Genomic DNA, 26,812 nt, shown 5'->3' with positions numbered 1-26,812 from the left:
GTCTGAAACAAAGTGATGAGTATGCAAACATTGTCATAAATTCCATTTTGGGGGGAATAAGGAGGCATTTAACTAAGTGTTGGATGCCAAATGTATAGGCAAAATCAGGATTCTGACTAGTGAAAATGTACAGGCTTTGTTATATAAATGTAGCAATACTAACACAACTTGATTTGATCTAATTAGGCTGTATGAAATATAAGTGACTTGGAGAAGTGCTTGGTAGTGTTTTCAAAGGCTGCTAACTTAGAAAACAGCAGAACCTTTTGAGGTTTAGAAGTCCAAGAGACATCCTGTTAGAGGAGGTTGACAGAAATGATCATCTCTTTAAAACTGTGGACAAGTTACATGAGCTTTCTCTCTCTTTATTTTGGAGCTATATTATATCAATCTGTAACATAATGAAAGTCTTCTGTGTACTCCAGGGTTCTGGACTGGTTGATTGCTTCTCTTTTATATCTTTATAAAATTGTTTTGGTTCCTTTAATTAGTGATCCTACTGGTAGGCAGAAGCAGTTTTAGATATGAAGCATGTTAATTGATTTAAAAATACGTATATGTATTCACACACATACATATATATATGCATATGTTAGTAATTAAGCCTTAGTTTTTTGTTCTCTTTGATTTACTCTTGCAGATTGGCTCAAGTACATGTTTTGATTTAAGCAGATATCGATTAGACCCTGGATAATACTTGATGGTTATAAATGATTCACTTAATGCTTGGATTACTGTAGGAGCTCCACAACTGATTTACGGGCTTCTGGCCTTTTCCTCCTTCAGTCCATCTTGCCAGCTGCCACCTGGCTAGTCTTTCTGAAGCACTGCTGTTGGCCCCTTTATTTATGTTGGCAACAGTGGTGATGGTGGTGGTGGTGGTGGTGGTGGTGGTGGTGGTGGTGGTAAATCAAATCGCCTTTTCTCCCTTTTCAATTCTAAATCAGTTGATAAATAGTCAATAGAAATGGGCATTCATTTATCAGCTCTATTATTGGTAAACTGGATTGAAGAACATTGATTAGCTTGTGGCCACCATCAGACTTGTTGTTCCTCCCTCGGTTGAGTTTATCTGCCAGCACTGCAGGCACTCGGAAGCAGAGGTGGCGGTCCTGGGCCATGTGTGCTCCGTTCCTTCTTCCAGTCTTGCTATTTGGGTATTTCCCCAATCGGGGAAGTAAGATAAATTTGAAGAAAGGTGGAAAATATATTTCCAGTATTTTTCAATCCTTGGGAATAAAATATGCTTTTCCTCATGAAAACATGGAGACAGGGAAATGGGATTCCCTCAGCAATTTATAACCGCTTAGAATCTTCTGATTGTTCCTGTTGCCCCCTGATTGCTCCTGTTGCCTCCAGGACAAAATCCAGACTCCTTCCTCTGTTATTCAGACCCTCTGGGGTCTGACGTCTCCCTCCCTTTCCATCTCTGGCACTGTACCTCGCCAACTCAATTAATCTCATTAGCTCTTAAAAGGTCCTTGACCCACTTCTCCTTTGGATTGCTCTGGGTATTTCCCCAGCTCTTATCCTCTCGGTATCCCAAGTCCTTTCCATTCTTCGAGTCTGAGTGCAAGTCTAAGTTCAGATATATATCAGAGTTCTGCTATATATCAGTACAGATATATATATATCAGAGTTTCCCCAAACCAGCGTACCCGTGTGTCCCCTCTGAACTTCCATAGCATTTGGAGCCTCACTTTTCATTACAAATCGTAACCGTAGACCTCGGAAGGCTAAAAGATACTTAGTTCAGCCCTGTTGTAGGGCCGCAGCCAGGGAAACGGAGACCCACAGATAAATGACTTGTCTAAGGTCATTCACAGATATGTGTTATAAACTCAGGCCTGATTCCCAGTTTTGTATGTTTGCCTCTAAAACAGGCTACTTTCCCCATCATTAATTACGGTTTTCAGGTATGTGTGACTTGTTTTCCTCAACGAAAGTTAAGTGTCTGAGGTCAGGATCAACTTGCCTTGTGCCTTTTTATGTTCCTGGGGCTGGTCACCAGAGAGGTTTGTCAGGTTCACACATGATATATATCTCTCTATATTATATATCTCTCTATATATAGATATAGATAGATAGATAGATTAGATAGATAGATAGATAGATATTTCTCTATATATATAGATATAAATATATTCCAAGAATGAATGGATAGAGCTCTTCTCCTTGAAAATAAGACCTGTATAAGGTATCTTATAACTCCCATTGTTATATAACAGTAGGTAATATATCCATTTTATAATTGAATGAAAGTTCAAAAAGTTAAGTAACTTGTCTAAGGCACAAAACTAGTGAGCACCATCCTTGGGATTTGACTCCACGTTCACCTGATTGTAAAACTGACTTTTCTCCCCTTAGCTGTGTGTCTTTATGTTTTGCTAAGGAAGATCAGAAATGGACGTGGGGAGATTTCAGTGTCAGAGGAATTGGTTTTTATTTGTAGGAAATGGTCCCTCTTCTATAGAATTTCAGTTTGCATACTTCATGGTATCCTTTCAAGGACTAAATGTCTTCAACTTTTTCCTTTGCTGTTTATGTTTGCATTTGAGAGGCAACAAACAGATTATTGAACATGTCTGCTCTAAACAGGTGATAGGTAGAGTCTAGCAAATTTTCCTTTTCAAGGATGATATTAATAGTGATCAGTATTCATTTATTGCTTGAGAGATAAAAGCCTAAAATTCTTAAATAGGAGAAGTTTCAATTGAAACTAGTGTCTCTTCCCTCCAAATTATTATTATTATTATTATTATTAGAGATGAGGTCTTCCAAATAGCTGGGATTACGGATATATATCACTAAACCTGGCTTCTCTAAATTATTTTTGAGTATGAGTTTAGTTCATTCCTTTATTGTGTAAAACTTAAGCAACAAAGAAAGCTCCTTCAGGAAGCCAAGTTAGGCTCTGTCATTTTCCTGACTCTGAAATTAAAATTTCATTTGGTATAGCTTATATGCTTATACTGTTTTTAAAATTATAGTGCCTTATTCCAGAGAGGATTGGAGCCACTTGCCTAAGAAGACATACACAGATGTACATGTGTGTGTGTATACATACGAACATATACACATACCTATGCATACATACCTGTACATGGCCAGTATAGCTGGAGGAGGGGATCAGAGAGGCAGGGGTCAGATCATGTAGGGTCATGAAATGTTAATAAGGGCTTTGGGAATATATTGTTCCCAAAATTGTTCATTATATTGAATATAATGTTTCAGTCTTAGAAAAGCAACATGACAGTTTCTCAGAGAAGCTAAGTTTTTACCATTTGAGAAAGAAATTTCATATTAGGGAACTGTTGTAGTTCATTTTATGTTGCTATAACAGAATACACAGACTGGATAATGTATAGTGAGCAGAAATTTATTTGGCTTACTATTCTGGAGACTGGGAAGTCCAACACTATGGCGCTGGAATCTGGGGAGGACCTGTGTGCTGCTCCTTATCCTGTGGCCAAAGGCAGAGGAGCAAAAGAGGATGAAATGTTACTCTAAAGAGAATGAGAGAGGGCTGCTCTTGAGATAATCCACTCCTGTGATAACAGTATTCATCCATTCATGAGGCCAGAGCCACCTGACCTGATCTCCTCTTATTACACCCCAACTCCCGACACCACTGCATTGGAGATGGGGTTTCCAACACAGGAATTTCGGGGGACAAATTCAGATTATAGCAAGAACTGTTATGCAGTGGATTCTGTGCTCAACAACAGTTTTTGCATCTAATGCTTCTAAATGCCTGTGAATTTCATTTTTGGGGGGGCACGGAATCTTGCTGTCTCGCCCAGGCTGGAGTGCAGTGGCACGATCTCGGCTCACTGCAATCTCTGCCTCCAGGTTCAAGTGATTCTCCTGCTTCAGCCTCCTGAGTAGCTGGGATTGCAGGTGTGTACCACCACACCCAGCTTATTGTTTGTATTTTTAGTAGAGATGGGAGTTTGCTATGTTGGCTAGGCTGGTCTCGAACTCCTGTCATCAAGTGATTCGCTTGCCTGGCCTCTTAAAGTGCTGGGATTACAGGCATGAGCCATGGTGCCCAGCCTGAGTGTTGCTTTTAAAAGCTAGGGTCTTGAGTTTTGGTGTTCGTGTTGTCGGTGAGGGCAGAGTATAAGCTTTGGGATTTCCACACATATCAGAATGGTTCATATTCTTTTTTGCAAGTCAAGAAATTAGTGTGCTGGCCCAAGTGGAGGTCTATCTACCTGGATCTCTGGTCCTCAGACTTTGCTGTGCCTAGGGAACTACCTGGAGAGCTTGTTAGAAAAGTGGATTCCCCAGAGAGAATGATTTATTAGGTCTGGGGTGGAACCCAGGAATCTGCAGTTCAGAATTCTCCCAGGTAATTAGAGTGTGGCTGAGTCTCAGATTATCCTTTGAGAAACATGTTTCCCAGGTGAAAGATCACAGGACAATGGAGCCTGTGTAAGTTTTTATATGTAACATCTGCTAGGAATGGAAAAGCAAAAAGAGGAAAAGAAGTGGTTGGTGTGATCAGCCCCATTTTCAGTTTTTCATCCCCATTTGTTTGGTTTGTCAACCCAGAGCAGATTTTTCTCCCAAATCCAGCATTTTACCTTTTTTTGCTTTCATCTGTGATGACTGCTTCTGGGAAGTGTTCAACCCCAGGCCTTCTGATTATATAACCATCTGAGCTGCGTGGTTGCCGCTGAGTCAGCTGATAACTGTGTGGTGCAGGAAGAGTAGTAAAGCAGCTAGCTTTCCTCCTCACAGGCGCTGGTGGCTCTTTCTCGTTTATTTGAAGGTCAATCAGCTATCTCTGTTTAGAGAGATCTTTATTGAGGCTCATTTCAGGTTCAAGAGATTACATTAATGGGGTTCTTTCTGTTGGGAGACCTGTTTTTACATTGTGACCATTTATTAGAATAAAGAAGACATAAAGGTGTGTATGAGCCCTCAGTAGAGACCCTGAGCTTGGAACCCATTGGACTTTGTGTTAACCAGGGAAGAAATCTAAGTGGTAATGTCAGAGACCCACCTTGGAAGCTTTGTACTGAGTCTTTATTTCTGTTTTTTTGTTTGTTTGTTTGTTTGTTTTTGGTTTTGTTTTTTTTTTTAGAGCATCAGAAGTGCTTACTTTGTGGCCTGGTGCATAGTAGACCTTTACCAAATCTATAAGGGAACAGTTGCTAAATAATAATGCTTGATAAATGCCTACTCATTTATCCAGTATATTTTTAGTGCCTCTTCTGTGTCTTGCTTTGTTTATGAGTTGTTGTTTTTTTTTTTTTATAGGGAATGCAATAGTGAAGGAAGCAAGGTGTCAGAAGTATCTGTGAGCCCAGTCATTGAGGTACCTTTATGAGTTTGAGGTACTTTTCACAAGAAGCAACCTTGACAAGTGTTCAAGAAACAAGCAGAAATATAAACAAATGAAAAACCTGGTATAACTGCTTACAGAGTAGCTGAAAGGATTTAGAAGATAAAGAGTATGTCATTTCTGGTTTGAGGAGTCCCTTGGAAGAGACGAGTATTGAGCCAGTTGTTAAAGAAATTTATAGATGAGAAAAGACTTAAAGCAAAAGGACCAAAAGACATTTAAACAAATGTTCTTTTTAGGGGCTTCCAGATTTTAAGATGGTACATGCAGCCTGCTTTCATTTTCACTTCTCCAAATCTTACTGAAATGATAGGAAGAACAGAGGGGAGGAAATTTTTCAAAGATGAGAGCTATTACTGAATTTCTGGACAAAGAAGTCCACTGGTATCATACTGGTGGATAAATGGTATGGAGGGAGTCCCAGCTTAGAGCTCATGCAGGCACTATGTTTGCAGCAGAGATAGAAGTGCTTTCTCCTTGCAATGGAGCAGGCAGCTCTGGAGGAGCGATTGGAGGCAGGCCAGAAGTGGAGGTGGCTGATTAAGGGACTGTCTGCAGAGCGGCTGTGTGGTTTGTCAGCTCTAGGATGAACTCAGGCAATTACTCTACGGATATTAGGCAGTTTGCCCTGGGGAAGGGGCTAGGGCTCCATATAAGGAATGACACCCGCAAGAAAGGGGCACAGAGCACTAACTTCTCTGCCCTTCCCTGCCCATACCCTAAAAAGTGGAGGGAGGGACAGCCACTTGACAAGTCTTGCCATGTGTGCAGAGTTCTAGGCCAGGCTTCATATTCAGGGGCGAGGCTTATAGAGAAAGCAGTTTACTCGGAAGCAGAGGAGAGCCTCACCAGGCACCTGTAGTACCAACCTAGTTGATTTTCAATAGGAACAGTCTACTGAAGAGCACAAGACCATAGAGGAAAACGAGCAGCATAAAGCAGGAAAAGGAAGAATGAAAGAACAACTGTCATAAGAAGAAACAATTCAAGGAAAAGAATGAACATATTTTAAATTAGCTCTTCAAACTGAGAATATTTTGTCTGCAACACAAGAATGGGTCATGACAGGGGAGCAATCAGAAAAACAAAGAATTAATGAAAATTTAAAATGTGGTTGTCTCCACTAAAAGAGTTCAAAGAAAATAATGAGTAGGGACAGAATCGGGGAGGTAAAAAAGATCTGAATTCATCAACTTTCCTATCAGGGTGTCAGTAGCCATTGCTTAATGTTGATAAATAATGAACTAGAAGCATGAACGCATCAGAGAGGCATCAGTCAAAAGCGATCCTTTCTGGGGATTTGGAGCACTAAGGATGGGTTATACTTTTTATTTGAAACTCTTCTATACTTTCTGAATTTTTATTTTCAATTGCTTTTATTACTGAATTACTTGGTAAAACTCTGCTTTTTCATCTTAAGAGGAAGTAATCTTTTTGTTTCCATTTTACTAGGATATTACCCTCTGTAATCTCTGTTTTGAAGGTGTTGATACGGTTAAAGGGACTGACAGGGCAGATTTAGTTCACAGTTTATCTACAGCAGATTATATCTGTACCAAAATAATTAGGGTTTTTTTGTATTTTTTCTTTTAACTAGTATCTTTAAAAAATCGATAGCAACTCAGTTCTCTATGTAGGCTCAATTAATACGGGCATTATGGAAAAGCTGAATCAAGTGTGCAAATGAGCTTTTTCAAGGTGATAGCCATGTTTTCAGTATTGTACTCCTGGGAAGAGGATCAAAGCCTATAGGAAGGTCAGTGCTGGAAGCTTCTCTGAAGCGTTGTTGCTGGAGTGGAGTAGTGGTTCCTGGACTGGACTCCTGAGTCTCTACTTGTCTTTGGAGGTAGTTATTGGGATCATGAGCTATTTTCAGTGGCTGTAGTAGTAACTCATTCTTGCTGTAAGGCTCTGATGGATATTTAATAAGATTTTAATTTTAAAATGAGAAGATGAATCATTTTGAATTAATACATCTTAGTAGATAAGAGCTTTCAATACCTGGAATCCACGGGGACAGAGCCATAAAAGATTCATAGGAGTACAGTGTCATGACATGTACCCAGATCTTTTCCTCGTACTCAGATTCAGCACTCACTTCCTAACTCTCAGTTCTAGCAAAGAAACCTGGAGGTTAGAAACTGGAGATATGGTTGCAGAGAAAGTTTGAGAAATCCTGTCTACCTAGTGCTTTCATATTTATAATGAAATTTTCTATTTGGAAAGCAAAAAAAAAAAAAATTTTTTTTCTAGGACGAACTACAGAAAGTAAAGATGCGCACAGTCTTCTTGGCTGATAAAGCCACGTGGAAGACAGGATAAAAGCTTTGATGGTTATAACTAATGGTTGTCCTGCATGTATGAAATAATTGATTGGGAGTTTCTTGCATGTCATAAATGCGTAGTAGGTACTTTCTTTAAAGTGGAGATATGTTTGATTGTAAAATCAAGTTTGAATAAAAAAATAGTTACTTTGACTCTCAAAAATGTTATTTCTTCCTTTTTTTCCTTGCAAGTTAGTCTAATGCTGAAAGCTATTAATAAAAAAGAGGATTATAGAAATAAGATTGCTTTGATTCAAGCCCCTGTGCCATTAATTGGTGGGAGTATTAGGCATTTGTATTATTCAGAACTCTCTTGGTTATAAGTAACATAAACCCAATCAAATTAGCTTAAGTTAGAAAAAAATGATAATGAGGTTCAGTGGCTTAAGGAATCAGAACCGGGAGGTTTAGTTGAGACCAAAGCTGTTTGTCTCCAGTGACCCCCTGAGCCTGTCTGGGTGCCACTCCATCCTTTGCAAATGCATTCCTCTCAAGGCTGGAATCATGGCTGCCCGTAGCTGTGGGCTTACAGCTTAACAACTTCATGACGTAGAAAGAAAGATTCATTTTCCTACCCACTCCTGCCTCTCTCTCTCTCTCTCTCTCTCTCTCTCTCTCTCTCTCTCTCTCTCTCTCTCTCTCTCTCTCTCTCTCTCTCTATATATATATATATATATATATATATTTTTTTTTTTTTTTTTTTTTTTTAAGGAAGGACTCCCAGATTAGTCTGGCTAGGTCATGTGTCCATCCTGGACCAATCACCATGGTAAAAGGAACGGGGTACCATAGCCCACTTTGACCTTCTGCCAGAGCTCTTTTATAGTCTAGGAATCAGTATTGGTTGTCAGGAAAAAAGATGCCAAACACAGTGTCCACTTCTGCAGTGGAATAGATGTATGTCAAGATAAATTATTTTTTAAAGTATGTGTGTGTGTGTGTGTGTGTGTGTGTGTGTGTATATACACACATACACTTATATATAAACTTATTTTAATATTTATGGCCGGACGCGGTGGCTCAAGCCTGTAATCCCAGCACTTTGGGAGGCCGAGACGGGCGGATCACAAGGTCAGGAGATCGAGACCATCCTGGCTAACACGGTGAAACCCCGTCTCTACTGAAAAATACAAAAAACTAGCCGGGCAAGGTGGCGGGTGCCTGTAGTCCAGCTACTTGGGAGGCTGAGGCAGGAGAATAGCGTAAACCCGGGAGGCAGAGCTTGCAGTGAGCTGAGATCCGGCCACTGCACTCCAGCTTGGGTGACAGAGTGAGACTCCGTCTCAAAAAAATAAAAATAATAATAATAATAAATAAATATTTATGTGTGTGTGCGTGCACGCGCGTGTGCACACACGTTTCCTGAACCAGTTGCAAACAAGTTACATATGTCTGGCCTTTTTGTCCCAAATACATCGGTGTGTCTTTCCTAAGAGTAAGTCATTCTTCTATAACCATTGTCTAGTTAGTTATTCTTTTTGTTCCCTTATAACTACTAAGTAATCTGCAGGGAGACACTTTAAGATCATGCAAATATCCTGCTTCTCTTCACATCATTCTCCCTAGATTTAGCATCCCTTGATGATTCTGCACCATGCCCATCTTTTCTACATTGGTTACAAAGTGGTTTTTTTTGTTTGTCATTTTGGTTTTTTTTGACACAGGGTCTTGCTCTGTCACCCAGGCTGGTGTGCAGTGGCACCATCATGACTCACTACAGCCTCGACCTTCTGGGCTCGATCAGTCCTCCCATCTCAGCCTCCCAGGTACCTGGCATGCATCATCATGCCTGGCTGATTTTTTTTTTTTTTCCAATTTTTTTGTAGAGATAGGGTTTTTTTTTTTTTTTTTTTTTTTTTTTTTTTTTTTTTTTTTTTTTTTTTTTTGAGATGGAGTCTTGCTCTGTCATCCAAGCTGGAGTGCAGTGGCCGGATCTCAGCTCACTGCAAGCTCTGCCTCCCGGGTTTACACCATTCTCCGGCCTCAGCCTCCTGAGTAGCTGGGACTACAGGTGCCCACCACCTCGCCTGGCTAGTTTTTTTGTATTTTTTGTAGTAGAGACGGGGTTTCACTGTGTTAGCCAGGATGGTCTCGATCTCCTGACCTTGTGATCCGCCCGTCTCGGCCTCCCAAAGTGCTGGGATTACAGGCTTGAGCCACCGCGCCCGGCCGAGATGGGGTTTCAATATGTTGCCAGTCTGGTTTTGAACTCCTGGCCTCAAGCCATCCTCCCACCCCAGCCTACCAAAGTGCTGATATTTCAGGCATGAGCCACTGCACCCAGCCTCAAAATGATTTTCTAACTGTACCACTTCCTTTACAGTTACCATTTGTGTTTTGTAGTGAACAAGAGCTCCCCTTTATCCCTTATTCATTATTTATGTATGTCTCATTGGTATAGATTCCTGTTGTTTTCAATGACTTATAATTCTTTACTGTCCTCAATTACTTTGGTGTTCAGATGGTCTCAGTTTTGGGCAACAAAAGCTCTTCAAGCTGACTTATTTCTCATTTTGACTTGCCATATTTGTTTTTCTAAACACTCTCTTACTTTCTGTCATAGCAGGATGTTTCGGGCTCATCCTCTGTCTTCCCTGCTTTAGCCTTGGAATCAGCCATTTCTGTGAGGAGCTTCAGTATTAAACACCAAGATCTGAGTGTTAAGTGTACACATTGCTGATGGGGCATCTTTGCTCTTAGGCCCTTTCTGTTGTCAAAACTAGGGGGAAAATACATACAAACATGCACATATGAATATATGTACACATGTGTATACATACATATATCTACACACATGTATATATACATACACACATGCACATATACATGCATGTGTTCATACATGTTATAGAACTCATGAGTTCAACTGATGATGCCTGCAGTTGAGATTCATCTCACAGTATCTCCCTTGCCTTACAGCATTTCGTATTTGCCAGTTCCCAACATCAACACATTTACTCATTTGCTTAGTCCTGTACCACATCTGAAATAGTTTCAGAGTCACTTCACCATGGTAGTTTTTTTCTTAACTACCAAGAAAAAAAAGTTCAGAATTGGTTTGCTCTTCTTTCCCCTTCCCCCAGAAGTTGAGAGTATGTAGTCAAATGCTGTGTTCGTCAGTTAATGGAAGCGGTTTTATTCTTTATGAGGTGCAGTTATATTACTTGTTTTAAACATACATGGATTCACTTGTTTCAGCTTGTTTTCATCTTTAGTTTTTTGTGTTTTAATATGTAGAACTTTAACAGATTTCCTAAAGTCAGATCTGTGTACAAAGGTATACTCAGAGAAGTGTCACTCCCTCCTGTATCCCTGCTACCCTGTTCTCTCACCTACCCCTTGTAGATAGATAGGCATTGTGGGTTTTTTTGTTTATCCTTCCTGTGTTTCTTTTTGTATTGATAGATAGATGTGTACAGGTTTTTAAAATTTCCCTTTATTCTTGCACAAAAGGTAGCATATTATACTCTTTTAACACTGCTTTTTTCACTTATATCTTTAGAAGTCATTCCCTATCAGTTTGTAGAATTACTTCTTGTTTTTATAGCTGCCTAGTATTACATTGTATATGTCCTAATTTATTCAGTCATTTATGTTTAGATAGGTAGTTTTCATTATTTTATAATTACCAAAAAATGTTGTAATAAATAACCTCTTGAATATGTATTTTTATATCATGTGATATATCTTTAGATTACATTCCAGTAAGTAGATTGCTGAGTCAAAGATTATTTGCATATGTAGTTTTGTTAGATCCTATTTATCCTCTTTTTTTTTTTTTGAGACAAGGTCTCACTCTGACACCCAGACTGGAGTGCCGTGGCATGATGTCTGTTCACTGCAACCTCTGCCTTTCAGGCTCAAGCGATTCTCCCACCTCAGCCTCCCAAGTAGCTGGGACCACAGGCCAATGCCACCATGCCTGGCTAATTTTTGTATTTTTTTGTAGAGACAGGGTTTCACCATATTACCCAGGCTGGTCTCGAACTCCTGAGCTCAAGCGATCTGCCTGCCTGGGCCTCCCAAAGTGCTGGGATTACAGTCATGAGCCACCATACCTGGCCTATCCATTATTTTTGAAGAACCTGGAACTTCAAGGAGCAAAACAAACATTCATGGGCCAAATCATCTATAGGTATAGCAGTTTAGAGATTAAAATGTCCTCAACTGATAAAACTCTCAAGCGTAAGGTTTTTAAAACTTTTTCCAAAGAGCAGAAAGATACACCTTATCTAGTCTTCCTAGAGGATGAATTCAGAAGATATTTTTCTTAATATCGTATTTGAAGATCCCATTTGTAAGCTTACAAGGAATCTTTTCTTCCTGATACTTGCCTTTATCAGAAGAGCTCCAGGAAGAATTTTTGGAACTTAAAATGGCTTCTCTTGCCAAAGGTAACCTCCAAAAAATCACTTTGAAGCTTTCCCGAGTAGAGTATCTTCTTATTTACCTGCAAATAAGGGAGCAGGTTTCAGCCAGTATTTTCCTATTTTACTGACAAATATTTGAGAAGGTATTCCCAGGCTACCTGAACCCCAGCTTATGGCTGGGAAAATCTAGTAGTGCCTCAGGCTTGACTTGGAAAGTGCCTCACCATGACTCCTCCCTCCTTTCAACATTCAATGTGTTGCTCAAAATGCACACAAGTCTCCTAGTAAAAGTGTCATATTTTGAGGAAGTTCTATTCGTTAGTTATGATTTGGACTTGGTTTAACTGGTGTATGATGTTCCACAGTGAAGCACAATTCTAGCATGTGGGCACGCGTGCGCGCACACACACATAATAAATATTTAGAATGAAGATTAAGCATATACAGACAAAGTGTTCTAATATAATGAAGTTACATTTAGTAAGTAGATGAAATTGATTTCAAATGCTGGAAAGAAAGATTTAAGATTTTACAGAAGATTCAAAGGCCACTGAGCATGTGACTATTAGGGTGACTTTTGGCATATTGTAAGCTTTCTTTAAATTTGTGTCAAAGAATTAAACCTTTTTCTAAGAGAGTTGTAAAAAACTATCAACATCTATGGATTTGTGAATTTTCTATATTTGGGTCATTGGAATGTTGCTGATTTTTTAAGCCATTATTTTGAGATTCAAGTAACATTAAAGGATATTTGAAGTTTTTACATTTACTAAAAGGGAGACTGGGATTTTAGAAAAAAAGAGGCAAAATGCACGATTTGGTGTGAAAAAGTAACACCCTGTGACTCAGCTGACCTGAGCATAAGCCTCTGCCCTGCTGCTGACTTTGGGACATTTGCTGCTTTTAAATCTCAGTTTTCCTCATCTGGAATATGGGGATTATTTGTCCTGGCTCCCTCATGGGATTGGGATGAGACATGGAATTCACAAGTATTTTGTAGAATGTAATTTACTGTGCAGTTTTCTTAATGAGGAGCCACATAATTACTTAATGAGGTAAAGACTCGTGAAAATTTAGCATCTTTTAAAACTGTTTTACCTGAGTCTCTTCTTCTGAACTGGTAAGAAATGGAAGAACTTGTGCTTTTTCCCCTGCTTAAGGGTACAAGTCCCTTGTTAAAAATCTTTAATCCTCGAAAATGGCACGACCCCTTGAGTTTCAGTTTGTTAGGTTGGATCAAAATAGTTTTTTCGTTTGTTTGTTTGTTTTAACTTTTAAGTTCAGGGGTACAAGTGCAGCTTGTTACATAAGTAAACTTATGTCATGGTGGTTGGTTGTATAGATTATTTCATCCCCCAAGTATGAAGCCTAGTATCCATTAGTTATTTTTCCTAATCCTCTACCTCCTCCCATCCTCCACCCTCCAAAAGGCCCTAGTGTGTGTCATTCCCCTCTGTGTATCCATGTGTTCTCGTCATTTAGCTCCTACTTGTGAGAACATGCAGTATTTGTTTTTCTGTTCCTGTGTTTGTTTGCAAATAGCTTTCATCCTGAACTTTCCTGGTAGGTAGGCAAGCCAGTCTCCAGCCTGGGGAATAAAAGCTGGGCAGAGTTTGTGCTGACCTGGTTGGGGGCATGTGAAGGGTGAAGGGTATTCAAGAGGGAAGCAGACAGATTTAGCTATCAGCACTGGCTGGTTTGTGTCCTTGATCACCCCTCTGAACAAGGTCATGCAGTTTCCTTCTCTTCCCCATGCTTTCTACTAAATCTCCTAATGGGAAGTATCAGTGTTGGCTCTTTCCTTGTCACCCACATTCTGTCACTTGCCAAGACTTCCTGGTTCTACTCCTGCTGGGCCTTTCAAAGCATTTCCACCCTTGAAAGGCTTCATTCCCTCTTTCCTGGACCTGCTTTCATGGCCCTTTTCACACAGAATGAAGTCTAAACTTTCTGGCCTGGTGCACCCTTGATTTTTCCTTTGAGCTCCATCACATGGTGCTTCTGTTCACTTGCCCTGTTATCCAGACACACAACCAACTATCTTTTACTAAATGTATCCAAAACACTGTTCTATTCCCCCAAGAATGCTATGATAATCACAGATGAGCACAGATTCCACTTGGGCTCAAATCTTGTCTCTGCCATTTACTAACCCTGTTGCCCTGGAAATCTAACTTAACCTCACCATGCCTCAGATTCCTCATGATAAAATGAGAATAAGAATACCATCTGCTGGCCAGGTGCGGTGGCTCACACCTGTAATCCCAGCACTTTGGGAGGCCGAGATGGGCGGATCACGAGGTCAGGAGATCGAGACCATCCTGACTAACACAGTGAAACCCTGTCTCTACTAAAAATACAAAAATTAGCTGGGCGCGGTGGCGGGCGTCTGTAGTCCCAGCTACAAGGGAGACTGAGGCAGGAGAATGGCGTGAACCCCGGAGGCGGAGCTTGCAGTGAGTGGAGATAGCGCCACTGCACTCCAGCCTGGGCGACAGAGCGAGACTCCTTCTCAAAAAAAAAAAAAAATACCCCCCAAAAAAAGCCAGGCGTGGTGACGGATGCCTGTAATCCCAGCTACTGGTGAAGCTGAGGCAAGAGAATTAAACATGGAAGGTAGAGGTTGCAGTGAGCAGAGATCGCACCACTGAACCCCATCCTGGGTGACAGCGCGAGATTCCGTCTTTAAAAAAAAAAAAAAAAGAATACCATCTGCCTTACAGGGCTGTTGTGAAGATCAAAGGCAATGTAAAAAAATGTGCCTGCATATAGTAGTTATTATATAAAGTATTAGCTGTAACCATTAGTTATTGTTATTCCCACTACTGTCAGAATTGTTTTTATATGTACTTATATATGTATCTCTGCTTAAATGTATGTTCTCAAATCTCCCCAACCACAGTTAATCATAGCCATTCATTAATGCATCCATCTATCTGTTGCTTAAAAAACAATTTTAAAACTTGCTTAAATATTAATTGAATACTTACTATGTATAAGGCATAAGACCACTCACTCTGAGGAATACAAAGCATAGTCAAGCACATACTGCCTTCTAGGAACTTCGAGTCTGGTAAGAGAGATCAGAGAAGTATAAAATACTCATCTATCCAGCAAATGTTTATTGAGCAACTGTAGAGGATCCAGGCACTGTATGTAGTTATGTGAATTCTGAGCCTGATATTGTTGTTAACAACTAATTCTGGTGAAAGATCATTTAAGCAAAGTATAGTTGAAGTGCTTTGGGAGTGTGGGAAAGAGATTTTACCACCTAGGAAGGCCAGGGAAGGCTTTTTGGAGAAAATGTTGCCATCTTAGCAGGCCCTTGCAGGGTGGATGGACTTGGCCCATCTCTGCCTCTCTGAGGAAGCATTCTTGTTCTGCCTTGGGCTGTGGTTGTAGGTGAACTGTAGGATTTTCATAATTATAAGCTCGTCAAGGGCAGAGGCAGTGTTCTCTTCAATTTTGAGTGCCTAGTGTTCACTCCAGGTCCAGCATGTACTCAGTAGAGGATGGTGACAGATTAGGGAGATATCTCTTCCTAAGAAACTTAAAGGGAGATTGTAATTTGAAGATTCTTGGTATCTGTGAAGCAGTTGAACTTCCTAGAGAAGACATTTGTATAAACTGCAAGTGAAGTTTTTGGAGATGTTCATATTATTTCTGACATATTAATTGTAGCTATAATAGTCACGATGGGGTGTAATAAAGTGAATTCTGCGTTGATCCATGTAGATATTTCTTCCCATGTTTCTGTTTATTTCTGGGAAGAAACTCTTGTAGATTCCCCCATTAAAGCCTGCCCTGGCCCTAGAATTCCAGGATGTGATTTCATGATGTTGATCACATGAGAAATCTTAGTTTTAAAAACTGCCCAACAGTTTTAATTCTGAATTTCTCCTTGTAGCAAGGAGCAAGGACCAACCCCAGTGGAGAAAAAGAAGAAAGGAAAAAGGAAAAGTGAAACTACAGTGGAGAGTTTAGAGCTGGATCAGGGCCTGACGAACCCATCTCTGCGGAGTCCTGAGGAGTCCACTGAGTCTACAGACAGCCAGGTACAGCTGTGACCGGGAGGCCTGGTGGAGATTACAGCTGCTGGATGGGATCTGGCTCACACTGATCCTGTTGCTCCTCTATGCCTATCTCTAGCACACTCCCTAGCTCTGGCCTGGGCTTTTACTGTTTTGGTGGGTGAGCAGGTAGACTGTAGCCTTTTTCCCTAGCCCGATCAGTATACTAATGATATCCCAGTTTTCTAGTGGTGTTTGCCTCATTCCTGAAAAGTTGCAGGATATTAGGTTGCAGAGGGAGTTGATGTGGAAAACGAAGTTGTGAGCCAAGCTTGTAAGTCCTCTTTTGCCATGCAGGTAATGCATTTAGTGCTCAGAGTGGCAGGCCAGCCTGTACAAGGACATTTTCATAATCCCAGGTGCTGGGAAAGTCAGAAATGTATCCATTATGCCAACAAGTAAGGAAAGTTTGGCCAAACATGGAAACATGGAGTTGCCCGTCTAAACCAGATTCCTAAAAATATGCCAAAGTGTGCCCGTGACAGTGTTAGGGATTTTCTGAGTTGAGAACCTCTCTTGAGCATGAAGTCTAATATTTGAAAGTGCTCTGTTTCCTCTGATATTCATAGCAATTTATCTGAGCCATGCTGCTGCAAGGCTCATTTAGAATAAGACTGACATACTATACCTTCTAGGATCATCTGGACCTTCATGGGTTTCTCACTGCTCTTCCCTGTAGGAAAATGACAGCTAGTAATGTCATAGTATTAATAAGCAGCAGTGTCTGGTGTCAGAGCAGACTCCTCACTGCCTATAAACTGGGGCTGGTGGCTGTTAAGTGTCTAGATTGGCAGAGGAGCCAGGCACACTGAGTTGATGGAATTTGGCAGGGAATTAGGTGTTTGTAGAATGGTGATCTGTATGTGGTGTTGGAGAGAGGTTTTTATGTGAAATCCCTCATATAAAGTAAAACATCATAGAGGCAACTTAGTGAAGAAGTGATAGGAACACAAGAGAGATGCTCAGGAGGTATCTTGTAGAAGAAAAGAGAGGTGGGATTTTGATTTTGCTTTTGTTTTTTAAGGTTTAAATATTTGAGAGTGAACTGGCTGGTAAATGGTTCCCTGGAGTGATTCTACTGTTGAGATATGATGAGTATGTAGAGATGAACTGTATGCTGTTCTGTTTGTGGAAAGCCACTGGGCTGTTTTGTTGTTGAATATTAAAAAGTACAGGCTTCTTAATTAGAGATGAATCCTTAGATCATCACAATCGAGGTGACTTAGGAACCTTGTTTTGTCACACTTAAGATGTCTCCCTGCATTTCAAGAAGCGTTACGAGATTCTCAAAGTAAATCCAAAAAATTGATACTAAGTAGTTTTCTAACTACATTTTTAGAAGTACACGGTAAGGATGGTGAATTTAAGGAAAAACAATAAAAAACTGTCATCATGTCATAAAATCTGTGCTTCCAGCAAGTGCTGGAAGGGACCCCAAAGATGATAGAGTTCAGCTCCCATCCTTGTTTTATTGGAGGAAAAGTGGATTCTGAAAGGGGGGAAGTCACTACCGTTGATCAACAGAACACGTCTTACTGGACTGTGAGACATTACCCCTTCTTTTTAGTGGATCATGGCAATTTGGAGATTGAGCTTTTGTTCTGTCCCCTACGCCGCTAGATCCCATTTTGACCGAATTTAGTCCTTAAAAGAGTTGTCTTTAAGAAAGATTTCTTTTGTAAGGCAAGAAAGCTCTCCTTGGCATATTAGTAAATGTAGATGAGGGTATTCTTATGTAGGCTGTTGTCTTTCACTCAGAGAGTTTCTCTGACGGGTGTGTTTGCCCTGCAGAAACGACGCTCTGGAAGGCAAGTAAAGCGCAGAAAATACAATGAGGACCTGGACTTCAAAGTGGTGGATGATGATGGGGAAACAATTGCTGTTCTTGGAGCTGGTCGAACGTCTGCACTCTCAGCTTCTACACTGGCCTGGCAGGCGGAGGTATGGCCTTTGCATGAGGGTCCTGACTTTGGCTGGACAGTCATTTTGACCTAGATGACAGAGTTGTTTCTTGGCCCTTTGCTAAAGCATAAGTCAGATCATTTTAACTGCTGCTTGTAGGCTTCAAATAACTTCTTGTTGCACTGGGAATAACATTCAGACTCCTTACTGTGCTCAGCAGGACCCTCTACAGTCACACTTTCGCCTTGTTTCACCAAATTCTTCATTTTTTTAGATAAACAATTTTTCCCTGTCTCGTTACTCTCCAGCCAAAAGACTGGCTGTCTTTTAATGCGTTGAACTAACAGTTCTTTTCCACCTGTAGACCTTTGCCTCTGTTCTTCCTTCTGCTTGGGATGCTTTACATGACTGGTTTATCAGTTTTGCCTAAAATGTTATCTCCTTAGAGAGGTCCTTCTTGACTCTTTTATCTAAAGTAGATTCCTGCCCCTCATCCCAATGATGTTCTATTTCAGCCCCTTGTGTACTTCCTTAAAGCATTTACCACAACACAAATTGCATTTGAATGTGTCTGATCTCTGATGTTGTTTTGTCTGTCTCTCATTAAAATGTGGAAGTCTTGGCCAGGCATGGTGGCTTACACCTGTAATCCCAGCACTTGGGGAGTCTGAGGCAGGTGGATCACTTGAGGCCAGGAGTTCAAGATCAACATGGGAAAACCCCATCTCTACAAAAAAAAAAATACAAAAATTAGCTGGGCATGGTGGTGCAGGCCTGTAATCCCAGCTACTTGGGAGATTGAGGCACAAGAATCACTTGAACCTGGGAAGCAGAGGTTGCAGTGAGCCAAGATCGCATCATTACACTCCAGCCTGGGTAACGGAGCAAGACACTGTCTCAAAAAAAAAAAAGAATGTAAAAGTCTTTTGTATAATAAATAGCTGTTAAGTGGATGAGATCAAATGAACTAGTAATTATAGTTGGAACTCGGAACTCTGATTCAACAGGCTTGTATTGCGAGTCTAGATGTGCTGGGTACAGAGGCTGCACAGAAGCAAGAGTGGTCAGATGTATAGGAAGACAAGGACTTAGGAGGAACTTTTCCAACATGAACTTCATAAAGCCCGAGAAACTGAATGGCACCACAAGCTGTGATATGACAAATGGATAATCTCGGCTGGATGCTGGGGTGTAATTTGAGGGGTGGTGAGAGAGGAGGACTGAGAGGTAGGAGCAGTCACAGTGTGAAGGGCCTTGAATATCACCTAAGGTATTTTGTTTTTATCCTGCAGATTGGACAAGGGATAGGAGGCACTGATGAGTTGAAGCAGAGGAGTAGGACCACCGTATTTGCATTTTAGCAGTTTCTGTTGGCAGCAGTGTCAAGGAAGAAGATGATAGTATTAGCGCTTGATACAGAGGCACTAGAAAGGAGAGAAGGGTTAAATGTTGAAAATAAAGAGGTCTGTGCCAAGGAGCTTATGGAGAAGAAGTGAAAAGCAAGAGAAGAAGCAGGCTGTGCATGTATGAGGGGCGTTATTGCCAAGAGCACATTCTGGGACATGGCTGTCTGTTGTTATGGAGTCAACTGTTGGGCTGACTTGGCAGAATTCATACTCTGTATGGAGCAGTAGCATCACAAATACCTGTCATTCCTCCTGGATGCTAGTGTATCTTATGGAAGCTGATAGTACTTCATCTTCCTCGACTACCTTGCCTCCAACTTAAACCATTTTCATATAATTCCACATATTCTTTCACTCTATGTTTGCATAGAAAGTAGCAGGGAGCAGGGACTATTGTCCCTATTTTAACAATGAAGAAACTAAAGCCCAGAACAATCCAGGTCAGAGTTACATAGCAGCAATTAATCAGTGACTAGCGTGTAAGAGTTGATTTCATGTCTCTGCTAAGGGTTATCCAACTAATGAATATAACAGTAGGAATAGTAATTTGATGTATTGTCACTAAAATACTTTTCAAGCAAATATTAATACTTAAAAATAGCCCTTGCAAGACTGCCATGAGGTGATAGAATTGTATTGCTTTGTAATGGGGTTTTCATTCCTTGGGGATGTTATGGTTGGTTTGGTAGTTAAAACACTATACGGAATTTGATTTTCTCCTAGTAGCCATTTAGCCTAAGCCGTTGACCATATTTTCAGATGTTGTTATGACTTCTCCCCTGGCACCTGAAGGGCAGCAGTAGCTGATCTAACTAAGAGAAATAGTTCAGGAAATGTTGGGTATCTTATTAAGACTCATTTTTTTTCTTCTAAGGATATAGCAAAGAGAGGGTTTATATATGGAGAGACATAAATTAGAATCTGAATTATATCTCAAAAAATTTTACCAAATTTAAGGAAGAGAGAGGCCTGATTCATGGTTTTGGCTTTGACATTCAGAGAAGTGCGACCATGTGGGGCTGGCCTCTGAGCCAAGGCCTGGCCTAACATGCAGGGCAGGCCACACAGCCAGTGAGGGGACTGGAGAGATCAGCTTACCGAGTGATTTTCAAAATTGGTGCTCTGTAGAGTCCTAGTTGCTGCAGAACCAAAACAGCTCCACTTAAAACTGTTTTTACATACTGGGCTTCCTGAGGAAGTTTGAACAAAGATTTCCCACACTAACGAAAAGCCTGAAAGCCTTGAATCTCATCTAGGATTCCAGGCAATCTCAAGACACATCCAGTGGCACAGAAAATCACTGAAGAAGAGGAAGCTTTTTCCTATATCCTTCTCCCGGGGCCCTCTAGGTGGGTGTCTGCCTGCCTGCTAGCTTTAGCTCAGGGCAGAGAAGGGGATGGAGTCAGCACCAGAATGGCCCCACTACCATCTCTCTGCAGATCTATGCAGTATCTTCTCAGCATGCTCAGCCCACTTCTGTGACTGCTGGCCCTTGTCCCAGCCCCAGATCACAACCTCAGCATTGGTTACCAAGTGGTGAGTTGCTAAAACATCTTTACACACAATTCACTTTAGCTCAGGAATGGCATATTATCACAGCTGTGCTTTGGACTCTGTAGCACAATCCTGAGCTTGGGATTCAGGGGTAGAAAAGTTTCCATCCTAAATGTGACTCTTTATTTTCTTATTCTTTGTCAAACTCATTTTGGTGTCTGGAACACAAACTTTTAGAGTTCTGTGGTGTATTTTATTTACAATGTATAGACTGTTGACAAGGCTGTCTCAGTTTTTGCCTCTTGCAATTTGGGTGGTTTGTGTGATTTTGCCTTTTGGAACAGAAGGACTTGAATTTGAATAAAGCTTTGGCTCGTGGTGTTCTCCTGTGCTGTGCTCTGTGTCTGCGTACAGTGCACTCTTCTTTGATAGGCCTTTTTCTATACCTGGCAGGCTGAGCTCAGTTGTTTCCTCCTCCCGAAAGTTCCTTGCTCCTCCGAGCTGGGGATAAGTGCCCCTCCCCTCTACTCTTAGTGCACTCTAGTATGTTTAACTGTCATTGTCCTTCGGACACCTGCCAAATTTTTTGTTTCCTTCTTCTAAACCATGAGTTATGTTAGTGTAGGATTTGTATCTTTTTTTGTCCTATGTGCCTCTCAGGTAGGAGAGTTTCAATAAAATAAAATTTACATTTACTCCCAGGAACTATTCAGATGGAGTGGCACTTTCCATCTTCTGCTCGATAATGTTTTTCATTATTGTAATTATTATTCCCTAAGTCTAAATTCAGCTGGCACCCTTGTACCACTCATTCGTAGCCTGTGATGGTCCTGATTTTCAGTGCCTCTGCCATACTGTTTTGATGATCACTCCTGATTGTTCCCCAGTCAGATTGCAGAGTTTTGCAAAAACAGGCATCACTTTTTAATTTATTGTAATTTTTCTTAGCATAGGTAGAACTTTATGTTTCTGCTGGTTGGTAGCTAATATAAAGACCTACTTAGTTGAACTTATCAAATACTTATTCAGTGAGTGAATAAATATGTTTAAAACTCATTATGGTATGAAACTGGTAATGATTTGTTTAAACCCTCAACTGCTTTAAAACTCAAACTGGGATGATTTGTTTAAACCTCTGTATTAGAAAGGAAAGAGATTTTTCTTTTCTTCCAGACTCTTGTTTCCTCCATTTCCATATACTGGCATTTTTTCCTCACTGGTATTCATCTCTGTCTCACTTAAACCCTCAGACAGGCCTCTTTTCTGAGGCTCCTTGCTGCTATTTGGCATTGCCGTAGCTTTGTGCTAGCGTGTGTGACTCGGTGCAGAAGTGTCCATTAGGGCCCTTCATCATAAGGCTCCTATCAGCTCTGCCTGGGTGGGTAATTTCTTGAGTCTTCCCATTTCTTCACTGGGCACAACCACCCATTCCCACACTGTCTTTATGTTGTTTCCTATATTTGTTTCCTCTTGGTTTCTGCTGCCACCCCCTGTGCTGAGCCCAGTGTACAATTTACTGCAGCACACACTTCTGTAGTTTGCCCGCCACAAGTCTCTGCTCTCCCCGGTCGGATAGCAGACTAACTTTCCCAAAATACCAGGGAATTGCTGGTATTTCTCAGTCTCTTGCTCACGAAATCCAAGGTGGGTACTTTTTAACTCCCTTATTAGATCAAAACTCCTGTGTTTTCTTTTCTTTTTTTTTTTTTTAAAGATGTGTCCACACACTACCTGTTTACTCTCATTCCTACTCCTCATCTTGTGTAATGCTTTCACTCTAATAAGGCAGGTTACTTAGCATTCTAGATATGCATCATACATCCTATAAGATTGTTCTTTCATCTCTCATTTCATCTTACCTTTCTCTTTGCTGTCCTCTTTTATGAGCCAGTGTTCTTTAGGGCCCAACTAAAACCTCACCTATGCTTTGAAATCCATGCTGTTTTCACTTTCTGAACTCTCATTGGACTGTAGTTACTGTTTGACCAATTAGCATTTACCCTGGGATATTTCTAAGACAGATATGTTTATTTTGTCTTCCCTGGATGAGTGTAATCCCCTTGAAATTGGGCATCAAGCTTGTTACTGGTTTTGTATATTGCATGGCACTTGATAAATACTGTGGTTTCAAACCTGATTTGCTTCTTGTTACGCTCCCTCGTTATGGTTTGCTAAATAGAAGTAAGAGAGGTAGTTGGTTGAGGTTGAAGGTAAATAGGGTTAAAAGTTTTAGAAAATTTTCCCTAAGGATAAAATATTAAGATTATATAAATCTCTGACATAAAAAGTGTATGAATTAAAATGGTCTTCTTTGAAGGATAATTTAAGGAAATTCCAAGCAGTTGAGAACAGATGGTTGTTATGGAAGTGTGTCTGGCAAGCAGATTTAGTTTATATCTGTGTGTATCTGTATACACTGAGTGTTTATACACACATGATCGTACTTATGCACAATCTCTGTTCAGAAAAAAAAAAAAGATTCTGATTTTCCAGTTTCCTTCCTACTTCGATGTGTATTTCGGAAATGCTGCTCCCTTTTCATTTCATTAGGATAAAATAAAAACCCGTTTTCCATATTTGGATGATCTCTATTGATTCTTTTTTTTTTTTTTTTTTTTTTTATTATACTTTAAGTTCTAGGGTACATGTGCATAACGTGCAGGTTTGTTACATATGTATACTTATGCCATGTTGGTGTGCTGCACCCATCAACTCGTCAGCACCCATCAATTCATCATTTATATCATGTATAACTCCCCAATGCAATCCCTCCCTCCTCCCCCCTCCCCATGATAGACCCCAGTGTGTGATGTTCCCCTTCCCGAGTCCAAATGATCTCATTGTTCAGTTCCCACCTATGAGTGAGAACATGCGGTGTTTGGTTTTCTCTTCTTGTGATAGTTTGCTAAGAATGATGGTTTCCAGCTGCATCCATGTCCCTACAAAGGACGCAAACTCATCCTTTTTTATGGCTGCATAGTATTCCATGGTGTATATGTGCCACATTTTCTTAATCCAGTCTGTCACAGATGGACATTTGGGTTGATTCCAAGTCTTTGCTATTGTGAATAGTGCCGCAATAAACATACGTGTGCATGTGTCTTTGTAGTAGACTAATTTATAATCCTTTGGGTATATACCCAGTAGTGGGATGGCTGGGTCATATGGTACATCTAGTTCTAGATCCTTGAGGAATTGCCATACTGTTTTCCATAATGGTTGAACTGGTTTACAATCCCACCAACAGTGTAAAAGTGTTCCTATTTCTCCACATCCTCTCCAACACCTGTTGTTTCCTGACTTTTGAATGATTGCCATTCTAACTGGTGTGAGATGGTATCTCATTGTGGTTTTGATTTGCATTTCTCTGATGGCCAGTGATGATGAGCATTTTTTCATGTGTCTGTTGGCTGTATGAATATCTTCTTTTGAGAAATGTCTGTTCATATCCTTTCCCCACTTTTTGATGGGGTTGTTTGTTTTTTTCTCGTATATTTGTTTGAGTTCTTTGTAGATTCTGGATATTAGCCCTTTGTCAGATGAGTAGATTGCAAAAATTTTCTCCCATTCTGTAGGTTGCCTGTTCACTCTGATGGTAGTTTCTTTTGCTGTGCAAAAGCTCTTTAGTTTAATTAGATCCCATTTGTCAATTTTGGCTTTTGCTGCCGTTGCTTTTGGTGTTTTAGACATGAAGTCCTTGCCCATGCCTATGTCCTGAATGGTACTACCTAGATTTTCTTCTAGGGTTTTTATGGTATTAGGTCTAACATTTAAGTCTCTAATCCATCTTGAATTAATCTTCGTATAAGGGGTAAGGAAAGGATCCAGTTTCAGCTTTCTACTTATGGCTAGCCAATTTTCCCAGCACCATTTATTAAATAGGGAATCCTTTCCCCATTTCTTGTTTCTCTCAGGTTTGTCAAAGATCAGATGGCTGTAGATGTGCGGTATTATTTCTGAGGACTCTGTTCTGTTCCATTGGTCTATATCTCTGTTTTGGTACCAGTACCATGCTGTTTTGGTTACTGTAGCCTTGTAGTATAGTTTGAAGTCAGGTAGCGTGACGCCTCCAGCTTTGTCCTTTTGACTTAGGATTGTCTTGGCAATGCGGGCTCTTTTTTGGTTCCATATGAACTTTAAAGCAGTTTTTTCCAATTCTGTGAAGAAACTCATTGGTAGCTTGATGGGGATGGCATTGAATCTATAAATAACCTTGGGGAGTATGGCCATTTTCACGATATTGATTCTTCCTATCCATGAGCATGGTATGTTCTTCCATTTGTTTGTGTCCTCTTTGATTTCACTGAGCAGTGGTTTGTAGTTCTCCTTGAAGAGGTCCTTTACATCCCTTGTAAGCTGGATTCCTAGGTATTTTATTCTCTTTGAGGCAATTGTGAATGGAAGTTCATTCCTGATTTGGCTCTCTGCTTGTCTGTTGCTGGTGTATAAGAATGCTTGTGATTTTTGCACATTAATTTTGTATCCTGAGACTTTGCTGAAGTTGCTTATCAGCTTAAGGAGATTTTGGGCTGAGACGATGGGGTTTTCTAAATATACAATCATGTCATCTGCAAACAGGGACAATTTGACTTCTTCTTTTCCTAACTGGATACCCTTGATTTCTTTCTCTTGCCTGATTGCCCTAGCCAGAACTTCCAACACTATGTTGAATAGGAGTGGTGAGAGAGGGCATCCCTGTCTTGTGCCAGTTTTCAAAGGGAATTTTTCCAGTTTTTGCCCATTCAGTATGATATTAGCTGTGGGTTTGTCATAAATAGCTCTTATTATTTTGAGGTACGTTCCATCAATACCGAATTTATTGAGCGTTTTTAGCATGAAGGGCTGTTGAATTTTGTCAAAAGCCTTTTCTGCATCTATTGAGACAATCATGTGGTTCTTGTCTTTGGTTCTGTTTATATGCTGGATTACGTTTATTGATTTGCGAATGTTGAACCAGCCTTGCATCCCAGGGATGAAGCCCACTTGATCATGGTGGATAAGCTTTTTGATGTGCTGCTGAATCCGGTTTGCCAGTATTTTATTGAGGATTTTTGCATCAATGTTCATCAGGGATATTGGTCTAAAATTCTCTTTTTTTGTTGTGTCTCTGCCAGGCTTTGGTATCAGGATGATGTTGGCCTCATAAAATGAGTTAGGGAGGATTCCCTCTTTTTCTATTGATTGGAATAGTTTCAGAAGGAATGGTACCAGCTCCTCCTTGTACCTCTGGTAGAATTCAGCTGTGAATCCATCTGGTCCTGGACTTTTTTTGGTGGGTAGGCTATTAATTGTTGCCTCAATTTCAGAGCCTGCTATTGGTCTATTCAGGGATTCAACTTCTTCCTGGTTTAGCCTTGGGAGAGTGTAAGTGTCCAGGAAATTATCCATTTCTTCTAGATTTTCTAGTTGATTTGCGTAGAGGCGTTTATAGTATTCTCTGATGGTAGTTTGTATTTCTGTGGGGTCAGTGGTGATATCCCCTTTATCATTTTTTATTGCATCTATTTGATTCCTCTCTCTTTTTTTCTTTATTAGCCTTGCTAGCGGTCTGTCAATTTTGTTGATCTTTTCAAAAAACCAACTCCTGGATTCATTGATTTTTTGGAGGGTTTTTTGTGTCTCTGTCTCCTTCAGTTCTGCTCTGATCTTAGTTATTTCTTGCCTTCTGCTAGCTTTTGAATGTGATTGCTCTTGCCTCTCTAGTTCTTTTAATTGTGATGTTAGAGTGTCAATTTTAGATCTTTCCTGCTTTCTCTTGTGGGCATTTAGTGCTATAAATTTCCCTCTACACACTGCTTTAAATGTGTCCCAGAGATTCTGGTATGTTGTATCTTTGTTCTCATTGGTTTCAAAGAACATCTTTATTTCCGCTTTCATTTCGTTATGTACCCAG

At 40.4% G+C, this 26,812-nt stretch overlaps 1 protein-coding gene across 2 annotated transcripts in view; it reads left to right on the top strand.

Moving 5' to 3' along the window:
- Window positions 1–26,812, top strand: part of LOC104681621 (chromodomain-helicase-DNA-binding protein 6-like) — a 180,294-nt gene that overhangs the window by 82,180 nt on the left and 71,302 nt on the right. For both annotated transcript variants that reach the window (XM_030915211.1, XM_030915212.1), the window contains exons 4-5: window positions 15,955–16,102; window positions 17,909–18,058. In XM_030915211.1, coding sequence (XP_030771071.1) covers window positions 15,955–16,102; window positions 17,909–18,058 — 298 coding nt within the window. The remainder of the gene's footprint in view (window positions 1–15,954; window positions 16,103–17,908; window positions 18,059–26,812) is intronic.

Source organism: Rhinopithecus roxellana, chromosome 13 (assembly GCF_007565055.1).
Source record: "Rhinopithecus roxellana isolate Shanxi Qingling chromosome 13, ASM756505v1, whole genome shotgun sequence".
Lineage (NCBI taxonomy): Eukaryota > Metazoa > Chordata > Mammalia > Primates > Cercopithecidae > Rhinopithecus > Rhinopithecus roxellana.
Note: the sequence above shows the minus strand (reverse complement) of the source record. Positions and strands in the feature narration are given on the sequence as shown.